Raw genomic sequence first — 11,664 nt, 5'->3', positions numbered from 1 at the left:
CGGCATGACATTATACAAACATTCTAAGACGTTGTGGTTATGAATGTTGTCGAACTTCGTGACCAGCAGATGTGTCCCCTCTGGATTTGCGCGAAGTTTCAGTGTGAACGGACACTCGATTTTAAACGTCTTTTGATTTGGACGTAATCCGGCCGTCGATTTGCTGTGGTGCTTCTTCCCTCCATGTACACACGAGTACGTCAGTTCGTAAAACTTGATGGCGCTATTGAATTTTCTATTTGGACATCGTCCTTGTGCTGCCGCCAGAGTGCGACTGTCGCGTTTCCACAGCTGCACAAATGTGGATTTCTCATACCCCACAAGTGCCTGTTGAAACTCTTCATACGAAGCAAATTGATCACCGACGTTGAAGCCCATTTTGTTGCTGTCTGTCAAACTCCCAAACGTGTGTTTGATTGCCTGTCGGATTGTCGAGCATCGGCCTCGGTTGAACGAAAATCACCCTAAAACGACAGGGCAGATTTGTCCATCAGTGAACACTTCTCTCCCCCAAAGAAATTCCCATCAAAAACTGTCATTTATTGGTGAGTATTTAATCACAGAGAGAGAGAGAGAGAGAGAGAGAGAGAGAGAGAGAGAGAGAGAGAGAGAGAGAGAGAGAGAGAGAGAGAGAGAGAGAGAGCCTCTACCGGCAAAATAACCTCTACCGTAACATATCGTTATTTTGCCGGTATACGCAATGGGCAGCGTCCAACCGGCAAAATAGCCTCTACCGTAACATATCGTTATTTTGCCGGTACCGGCAACGTAGCCTACAGGCTACGTTGCCGGTACCGGCAAAATAGCCATTTCGTATTATTTAAGTTATTCAGACATCCCAGTGCACTAAGGGATTTATAGAGCAAATCGAGAAAATTCATTATTGAACGAAGCGCATAGCGCTGAGTTCAATAATTATTTTCGAGATTTGCTCTATAAGTGCCTTAGTGCACTGGGATTGTTTCAATAACGATATTGTCAGTACTGCCATAGAAAAAAGAAGATTCCAAACGCACATTTTGCTACGCGCATTTGAATAGGCATAACTGTGTGGTCAGGTCGTGTACAGTAAAATCTACTTTAGTGTGGGGTGTCTCAAGTGTGTCGTGCTTTCGTCACACGCATTTTAATTTCTGTTGGTAAATTCCAGTGTAGCGTTAAGCTGAACAGTGATGATCTTTCAGAGAGACCTCATTTGAACTCGGAGAAAGGACTGTGCTCTTCGTTATTTGCGATTCGAAACCTCAAGTCGAGCTTCGACGGATTGACTGTGCGGAGTGACTCCCCTTGAACTGATTGACTACCCCCCGAAGGACTCGACGGCTAGCACATTTTCAAAATAAATGTGGCATATTTCTTGTGTTGTATCTTCACTCATCGGGGAGTCTGATACTAAATATGAACGGTAAGAATGCTCTGAACCCTACACGTATTATATCCCCATCGTTTTTTCGTTCACATTTGCCCAACATGTTAATTTGCTGAGCGGGGTTTATGTCGTCTGCTTGGCTAGGGCAATCGAACCACTGCAGTCTGCACTGAGTCTGCACGCATGAGGCAGGCTGGTAATAAGTCTTATATATGGTAAGAACGTTCTGAACCCTACACGTTTTCGATTACGATTGTTCTTGCCTTGAAATAATAATTCGGAAACCATTCATTTACTGAACTGATGCAGTCGTATTTCAGTGTAGTCTGCTACGTATGACAGAGTCGATCGAGTCAGTCTTCCAAACTGGTCTAGCTGGTACGTTATCGGAATAACACTTGTGTTTTCTGTTAGCCGCTGGGAATTGTATACTAACTCATCATTTGGTAATGTGGATGATAAGCTACATGCCACTAACACGGCATAAGAGAAGAATCTATGCAAGTCGGCGAAAATGAGATGAAACGCAGCGGCTTCTATTTTTAGATCAGTGGCACTGTGGCATAGGCACATGCAATCTGTCAGAAAAAAACCACTTCTGCTTTAATTGAGAAGCAGGGAATTTATGGTAATTAATTTGGTATTGTGGAGAATATAAGCTACATGGCATTAATTAATTCTGAGGATGAGAGCACAGTCTCGCTTAGGCAAAGGGCGGAAGAATACGCTCTGTGGAAAAGTTAGCGCGCTAACAGTTTTAGCGCATCGCCATTAGCCAATCAACTGGTTCACATCAGTCATGTGACACCAGTACTTACTGACAATTATTATCATTATTATTATTACTACGGATGATTTTCAAGCTAGAGCTTTGAAACATTGCATAATTGTATGTTTTGATGATCTACCGACGTGGAGTCAAGAAATATACTTGGTGTGATTGTACACAGGGACGTGGAAACAGACATCTACACGATTGCGGTTAAGGCTGGTATCTTACATGGCGGGTATTCTCGAAACCAGTTTGATTTATGTCCGCAGAGATTGCTAACCGAAGAAGATGTCTCTCTTGACAAGGCTGTGTCGTTGCGGTCAGCCGTGATAGAACAGTCAGCATCAGGCGGGCACGGCTTTGTGAAATGCAGCAGTGCAGGGTCGACAAAATGTAAAACAAATCGATGCAAGTGCTACAAAGCCAAAGTACTGTGCAACGCAATATATCACAGCAGCCAATCCTGCACCAATAAATAAGACGCACCATGAAGACATTTGTAAGCGTCTTTTCATTGCCATGTGTCTTGATTTAAACACGGTTTTATTCAATTAAACACGAGACAATAATAAAACGAGAAATAATAGGGCCATGAACTCAAGCGAATGCTTACGTGCCATATGTCTGTACTGTACATGCCCTGGTTGTTGGCTCACGTAAGTGTAGCCTATGCGATGGTAAACTGTGTCTGTCTGTGCGTGTGTGTGTATGTATGTATGTATGTATGTGATAGAAACTTTAACATTTGACTAAACACCGAAATACTAATTTCACCTGGTTATTATCCAAGCAACATCTTCAAACTATTGAAGTAATGATCAACATTTCGTCGGCATGTGTGTAGTTAAAGTGTGTATGCAAAGAAAACGGGTAGTGGGGGTAAAAGCAGGTGACTGGTTTGTGTCGTGTGTGGTATGTAGACCAGGTCAGGGGTCAAGATCAGGTCAGGTCGCGTGAAGGATTGTGGTATAGATTCACTTTTCAGTTCTCACCTCTGCATTCGCCGATTCGGGGAAGACGATTTCACATTGTTCGGTTTCTTAGCTCCAGAAAAATAGATAAAGAAGATACCAAAGGGGATTTCCTACAGTTTGATCTGCACAGCGTGTCTGCGCGGGGAAGAGCTGTCGAAAGCGCAGTGTCGATCTGGCAGTCGTGTCCCCGGTAAGTACAGACAGACCTAGTGTCTCCCACTCTTACAACGTTTCACCTAAGCTTACTGATAATCCGTTTTGTTTAATTTCTTTTTATTTCAGCAGACACGGATATCAAACACAGTGCTAGGCAGTCACCTCTGGTGACATGAGTTGATCTAAAGTGCCTGTAATGTTTGGATGTCTTTGTTTTTGGTTCGGTTTATGTGAATTTCAAGACTTGCAGTAGAGTCTCAAGTTTGCTCTGCCCGTATAAAACTTCCACCATTTATTTGAACATGCAGATATAAGGAAACGGAATGAATCTGTTCTTTACAAGTTTGCCTCAGTGTCATGATTCTGTCTGTAAAATGTGGTACCTTGCAACAATTTCCTTAAATTTGAAAGACAGTTTTTGAATGCTAGATCTACCTAGATCTGTATCGCGTTTCATTCCAGACTCCTCTCTTTGATTGTACTGCTTGCTGTTTACGCACTTTCATGATTCGCTAATGTCTGTAACGTTTGGTAAACTTATCTTGCAACAGCTTCCTTGTCTTTGTTGACATTTTCTTTCAAGGCAGCACAACGTAAGATTAGCTTCTTTTGGACAGCAGGTAGAATGCGAGTTTTGAGACAATGACAGTCGTCCAAAGAAAGCTTGGTGTGGAATTTTGTTCTACATAATGGTACATGTGATTCTGTATTTTTCTGCGGTTAATGTAGTCATCACAACTAATCGCATTTTGCCTTTTGTTTCAGAAAGGAGGATAAGCTACAACAAGATCGACGCTATGTCAGACATGCCTCAGCCACATGACGACTTCCGAATTTAGATCCACTCGGCATGGTGACAAGTCTTGATGAAAAGTATAAGACTGAGGACAGCAGTGGAAAAAGTGGCCACATGGCAGGTACCCAGTGCTTAGTGTCTGCAGTGCAAAAGACAAATAAGCTGATGGTAGATTTTCAAATGAACACAGTACCCGCAGATCTACTGCTGATTTACGACGGGCAAGCTACAATCCAGGGCAGAGAACACTGCAGCGTTGTAATCCAACTCTTCATTTGTTTCAGGAAAGGACGTCCTTACAAATTAACATTGCAACTCTCTGATACAAAAACATAATGCACAGGAAAATAACCTCATGTGAACTTGTCTGAGTGTGACCATCGTGACGCCCATATCTTTAAATATTGCTATTTCATATGTAACGTGGATTTCCATTGGTCAATTGGGCAAAACTGAGCTCATTGTAAAAGTGATATCGACGACATTTCCGTCGATATCAGTTTTGATATCGACGACCTCTTTATTGCTTCCCCACTTCAAAAACAAAAACACCTAAATTTAAAAACAAACAAATATATATGAAAATGTAATGATCCCAGAATTTAGTTGAGCAAGTGACTAAAGACTTTTTGAAAGAAAAGACATTTTGAAATACTGAAAAGTACAAGAAAAGAGTGAACAAAAAGAAATAATAATCAGAGGGAGGGATATGGAACAGCCAAAACTGAGACAAATACTTTTGTAATTTCTTTACAGTAAATACAAAATGTCCACAGAATTAGCAATGTATCTAACATTGACTGACTGTGTGATGATATCTTCTGCTATTGGTCTGTTTCGACAGTGATATCAAAATCTCGACCTCCAGTCTCGATTTTGATATCACTGTCTCAACAGACCATAGCAGAAGATATCATCACACAGTCCGTCAATATTGGGTACTATCAGTCGTATGACAATTCCAAGAATATATTATCTCAATACGCAAGTTCTAGGGTAGGTTAATGAATGTTGATAAGCTTTGCCATGATAATTATGCTGATGCAGTTTAAAAGTGTGTGTGAGTATGTGCGTGTGTGTGTGTGTGTGTGTGTGAGGTTGCACAAGATCTCCTTCAGGGACAACTACAGTAACAACAAGTACACAGTCATTTTATCTGTTTGCCTTCCTTTGAAAATTATAAGTGTTGTGGTTGTGTTGTGTTGGTGTTGGTGTTGGTGTTTGTGTTGTGTTTGTGTTGGTGTTGGTGTTGGTGTTGGGTTGTGGTTGTTGTTGGTGTGTTGTGGTGTGTTGTGTTGTGTTGTGTTGGTGTTGGTGGTGTGTGGTGTGGTGTGGTGTGGTGTGTGCGTGTGTGCGTGTGACGGAGTGATTGAGTTTGTGTTACTGTTTGTCGATTTCTTACGGGAGCCTTGAAGGCTTCGCCTGTTGTTTTGTTTTGATCTTGTATCATAATGGACAAACGGCTGACCGCAAATGACAGTATAGGAGAGAGATGTGAGTGTCACAATGTACCTTTTAATGTACTCGTTCAGATTTTATGTTAACACTTTTATTAAATAATTACAGTTTAAGAGAGAGAGATGAGTGTCATAATGTACCTTTTAATGTACTCGTTCAGATTTTATGTTAAACATTTTAGGAAACATGACGCGAGAGAGAGAGAGAGAGAGAGAGAGAGAGAGAGAGAGAGAGAGAGAGAGAGAGAGAGAGAGAGAGAGAGAGAGAGAGAGAGAGAGAGAGAGACTGAAGAAATACGAGTGTTTAACTTGCATTAATATAAGGAAACAAGAATCAATAAATGGTTCACAAGCAACCAACAAAGCACTTGTTTCCCTTCAAATGTGTTTCAGTAAATTTGCGAATTTCCTGCCCCTTGAAAACAGGAAATTTGCAAATTTCCTAGAGTTTTTAGGAAATTTGTGAAATCCCTGAGTGAATCAGGAAATTCACAAATTTCCTGACATTTTCAGGGATTTCGCAAATTTCCTGGTTTTGAGAATTTACTGTAACATGGAAAGGCCCCAATTAACGGACACTTAAGGTTAAACCCATTTTTCTCACAAAGTATATAACATAGCGCAATTTTGAAAACGGATTATTGTAGATCTAAAAGAATTGAACAAATCTGTTATATTTTAAAAGTTATTAAGGTTTGAATTTTTCGGCAAATTGTCCGGTTTTGGGAAACCTACTGCCTAAATCCGGACAGGGGGTCACCAAAATCCGGACACGAAATTCGCTGCTTAATAGAGTAACAAAAGTTGCAGAAACCATATTTTAATTAACAATTGCAACCGTTTTCTTTTTTGTGAACGTTCATGTATTTTTACATTTAATTATTATGTTGGTTTTTGCAACCTTTGTCAGTCAAAAAGCAAGTTTTTATGAAGATATGTATCTTTTTCTCGAGAGAGGGTTATGCGTTATTTTTAGTCAAGCGAATTAACCGCACGTTCAACTACACACACACACACACACACACACACACACACACACACACACACACACACACACACACACACACACACACACACACACACACACACAAATGTATTGCATATTACACATATTACATAGTCCGTTATTTGGGCGCACGTGGTGGACGGTATTTGGAAAACCCCACTAGTTGGAGTTACAATGCAGCTGTTGAAAAATGCGTTCATTGAGTATGTCGTATTGCATGGTATTTACTAATAGAGTGTATGTACTATCTACTTCAACCAATCAATTCATCTTAGAAAGTCGTAACTTCTTGCTGCACTTAGTTTACAAATGTCTAAAATTACAGTGAGAGTGCGAAAAACAGAAAACCACTTACCGTGCAGAATGCGTGAGTTTAGTCGCCATGTTATTTTGGTGCGAAGTGTAAGGGGATATCACTGAATTGTTTCGCGCAACAACAATAAATGCGTTGTGACCTCCTATTTCTGAGATATCGCGTGTCCGTTATTAGGCGCCCGTCCGGTAATTAGGGCCTTTCCCCTACATAAGGACTTGTTGATCTGTCAACCCTGCAAGTAGCGGCTAGCCTAGTGTGCGCCACGTGCGAAGAAACGTGTCGTTGCCGTGTGGTGGTTCTTTTGCAGTATCGGCTCGCGGCGGCCACTCACGAGCGATGCCATGATAGTGACGGCTATTGTTAGCGTAGGCGGAGTGGAAGAGAGTAGGGTTGCGTGTCATAGTACAAGTACACATTATGTTGGCAACTACACAATCATTATGTTTGATCACATGCGGCTGCAGCGCTTTATTACTAATCAGCGTTGTAATGCGTGTTTAGTTTTTCGGCTTTGGTGCTTGCTAATCGTACGATAGAGTCACCGTTTTTACATTGCACTGGAACTTTTGCGTTGTTAGTTCGGGATCATTAATTCCATTGCTGCTTTGGGTTTTACTATTCCTCATTTAACAATTGATTTGGTAATTGGAGCATATCTATGACGGCTTACTATTGCCAAAACCTAGGGTTACCATTTTCACGTGAAAATTAGTAATTAACAGTGTCAATTACTAACTTTCATGTTTGCCTCGTTTTCGGTCACAGTAGTCGGACTTTAAGAGTCCGCACTGAGAGGCTTCAACGTCCGGCAAACATCACTCTCGCACTATTTCTGACATATTTTTTAATAGAAGGCCTTATGGAGCAAGTTATCTGACGGGAAGATGCATGTCACAGTTTTCTGCAATATCGCTTTCCTTAACGTTGTTTTGGGTATCTTAGAAAAGAATAATCGACCCCGAAAACTTTCGAATCGAAGCTGTTCGTAGCAGACGGACTTTTCATCGGCTGTCTTCTCGTCAGACGTTGCGGCTTCGAGCGGTACAATTATTGCAACTGAAACCAACAAGTGTGCCTGTTTGTTTGTTGAGAAGTGTTTGTGGCCTGTTTTGACCCAAAAAGGTAGGTCAAGGGAAGTAATCCCCTGGCCCATAACTTGTGTTTAATATTCATTACTTGAATATAACTTGCCTTTCTTTGAAATGTATCTATTTGAATATCATTTCACTTTACGTAGACTGAACCGCAGATAATTTGTTTGGACTTCTGGCTGAAAGAATGTTTGTTCAGAATGGTAAAAGTATGGGGTGTGACTGTTTTCATATTGGCATGTTTACGTAAGCCTATTCCTCTGGCAGTCGTCCTTGGCTGGCGTGTTCACAAATGCAGTTTAAAGACAAAACAAAAGCAAAACCCAAAACACTCTGTCATATACCTCTCACCTCGTAAAGCATGTCGTTTTGCATTGGTGTTCTGGACAGGACAATTGCAGAGTGCCCCCGCGCCCTCTCCGCAGTCCGGTTTTTGTTGCTGAGAATTATGTGTTTGGTTATGTCGACGAACTGCCATGTCTTGGCCTGGAAGATACATACAACTAATACAAAAACGCATTCATATCTTCCAGCTTCCTTAAAGGCATATGTACGCGCTCCCGTGTTTACAAAGTGTAGTCAGTTTGCCCATAATCGATGTCAAACGCACCATAAGACCATGTAATGACGATATGTCGCCATGCGCGGACCATATACATGCATTACAGCTTGTTTTAGAGTCTCAAAAACTTTGGATGTAAACAAAGACGCGGAGTTATTTCCCTTGCGTCAACGCTACCTCTGTTGGCAAATCTATAAATAGGACGATCCAGATCAAAATGAAAATTAACATATCTCAACATTGAAGGGGTCCTAGACCACAATATTTTGCAGGGAACTTAATTTAGCATGTCTCCAGCTGTTGGTAAAGCAATTAGCGTGTATAGTCATCGAGTACATATGGCTTTAACGTAGATCCTTTTCAAAATATTCTGAGAACAAGTTATCAATCGTCAGGTTTGATCATTATATAAGTTCAATCATTGTCATCTCCCCCTCTCTGACTATGTGTGTCTCTGTGTGTGTCTCTGAACCTCTCTCTCTCTCTCTCTCTCTCTCTGTCTCTCTCTCTCTCTGTGTATCTCTCTCTGTCTCTCTGTCTCTCTCTGTGTCTCTCTCTCTCTGTCTCTCTCTCTCTGTGTGTCTCTCTCTGTCTCTCTCTCTCTGTGTCTCTCTCTCTCTCTCTGTCTCTCTCTCTCTCTGTCTCTCTCTCTCTCTGTCTCTCTCTCTCTGTGTGTCTCTGTGCCTCTCTCTCTGTCTCTCTCTCTCTCTGTCTCTCTCTGTGTGTCTCTCTCTCTCTCTGTCTCTCTCTCTCTCTGTGTCTCTCGCTGTGTCTCTGTCTGTCTCTGTCTCTGTCTGTGTGTCTCTGTCTCTCTGTCTCTGTCTCTCTCTCTCTCTCTCTCTCTCTCTCTCTCTCTCTCTCTCTCTCTCTCTCTTACCTCGCCTACGAGAACAGAAGTCTCCCTGACTTCGCCAAGGAAGGCAATTTCTCGTGCCAGTCTTGCCAATGTTGTTTTGTCAACCTTGATAGTGTTCATGGAAAGGATAGTCACAGGGACCGTCACTCTAAGATTCAGTCCTTGAACACGCAGTCTGACAGTGGCGGTGGCTTTCTCCAGCTTGCCCGGAGGTGACGTCACCTTCACGCGGTCAACGACACGTCGGTGTGACGTCATTCTTCCTCGACGACCCAACATGTCAGCTCTTGTTGCTTGCACGGACTCTTCAACCTTCTGTTTGGCAGCTAGCGTCAACTCCCATACACGTCTTTTGCAGGCCTTGATAGACTCTTCCATCCGTTCACAGGCTTCGTTGATCTCAGCCAAAGATTTCTTTGTCAGTCGTTCTGCTTCCTCGAGCTGCTGATCCAACTGGCTGATGGCTTTATCCATGTTGTCTTCAGCAGCTTTCAGCATCTCAGACATGGCCGATAACTCCTGTTGCAGCTCGTTCAGGCGTTTCTCAAATAGCGTCACTTCCGGACATGCGCGGTGCTCGGAGCTGGCGCAGAGATGGCAAATGGCGGCGCCGTGCGTGGGGCAGTAGAGTTCCGACGGCTTGTCGCTGTGCACGCAGCACGCGGCGAACTGGTTGGTGGCAAGTCGCTCCGCTGTCATGGTGGCCAGGGTCTCCACTGTGTGCTGGCGTGTGGCCGACAGGTTGCCGTGAGCCCTCGTGCAGGACGCGCACAGCATGTCGCCGCAGTGAAGACAGATCGACACGGCTCCCGAATCTTCACATCCAGCACACACGTGGTCCTGGCTCAGTACGCGTGTACTCTCCACTAGCGCTGCCATGGCGACGTCATCCGGTAAGGTGTCCACCACCTCCTCCCACCCCTTCGTCTTGCTTTTCTCTTTGGGGTCCGCGATGGCGCCCCTGCAGAGCGGACAGAGGGCCTCGGGGTTGGAGGCGAGCCAGGAGAGAAGGCAGTGGCGACACAGGACGTGAGCACAGGGCAGCAGTTTGGGGTTCTTGAACAGCTCGTGACACACGGAGCATTCTGTGTCACTGTCCGCGGAGCTTTTATCAGCTGCCGTTGCCATGGCTACGATTAAGACCTGACGAAATGACAATGAGAAGTCAATCTTATTGCACAAAACAGCTACAACAATCCAAAACAATGTTTACATAAATAACCATCCCTGCAGACTTTGTGCAAAGTTAATATCAACATCCACGATCTTGAGATCAGACCTCAGACCTCAAACAGTGTTTGACTGCGAAGCAAATGGCAAATGGCAATACACGTAAATAACGACTTGTAAATAAATAACAACAAAAAAAGAAAAACAAGTCACTGCATATGGAAGTTGTAGCCCACGAATGCAGAACGAGTAGACTGACAAAAAAACGGAGAAAATGTTTTTATATGCCACAAAATCCTCCATGAGTTAGGCCTGTCACTACAGCATGTATCTTACTGCCGGTAGTTCCTGCTACAGACAGCTCGATAGCGTTCAACAAAGTATATTATCTGCAAACACATTACGGTTCACGCAATATGATCACATGTATAAAGCAACTTAAAGTTCTACTATTCGTGAACAAAAGTTACAAGGCGCAACGTCGCCTTTAGTGCATACACACGTCTGTTTATTGCTGGTTGTGACCGTCCCTTCGACCTATACACCAGTTAACAGTTTCGGCGTTCACATGGAACGAAGAAGGAAAGCGGAAGAGGAAGAAGTAAAAACATACTCGCAAAAAACGATCTGCGCACGCGTTCAAATCAAAGGGGAATAAAAGGATAATCGCGTGTTTGTGTGCCCGATGTAATCCTTAGAACCGTTACACTCTTTCTTCGAACAATCAAAAGCAACTTCAGGCCTGGAAGACTACAAAATGGCACTTTTTGCCGACTGAATCTACCCTTTTTTAAATCAACCGGAACAGGAAGAAGAAGAAAAAACGTTCGAAAAAACGATCTGCGGATGCGCATTTTCTAAAAAACAGGAAACCGGAAGAGGAAGAAGGAGCAACAGTGCTCGTAGAAAAAGATGTGCGCATGTGCGAATCTAAAATGGCCGCGGAACTGTTAATCGTTGTATTTGGCTTTGTGGGACGCACATAAAAGTAGTGACAGTGAAAAACCGCCAATAAGAAAAGCAAATACAAGAATAACATTATACAACATATTCTATTCGACGATAGCATAATCTAAAGTGCGACTTGCTACACACAAAAAGATTAAACAAATTGCGTGTCTCGCGTGAATCACTCGATA

The 11,664-nt window shown here is 42.8% G+C and overlaps 1 protein-coding gene across 1 annotated transcript in view; it reads right to left on the bottom strand.

The window, feature by feature from the left end:
- The window catches only part of LOC138976315 (E3 ubiquitin-protein ligase Midline-1-like), a 25,048-nt gene extending 14,377 nt beyond the window's left edge, over window positions 1-10,671 (bottom strand). The window contains exons 1-2 of the mRNA XM_070349165.1: window positions 9,377-10,671; window positions 8,289-8,423 (exon numbers count right to left, since the gene is read on the bottom strand). Of these exons, the coding sequence (XP_070205266.1) occupies window positions 8,289-8,423; window positions 9,377-10,483 (1,242 nt within the window). The 5' untranslated portion in view covers window positions 10,484-10,671. The remainder of the gene's footprint in view (window positions 1-8,288; window positions 8,424-9,376) is intronic.
- Window positions 10,672-11,664: the final 993 nt, after the last annotated feature.

Source organism: Littorina saxatilis, linkage group LG9, assembly GCF_037325665.1.
Source record: "Littorina saxatilis isolate snail1 linkage group LG9, US_GU_Lsax_2.0, whole genome shotgun sequence".
In the NCBI taxonomy this organism is placed as follows: domain Eukaryota; kingdom Metazoa; phylum Mollusca; class Gastropoda; order Littorinimorpha; family Littorinidae; genus Littorina; species Littorina saxatilis.
This window is presented reverse-complemented; position numbering and strand designations above follow the sequence as displayed.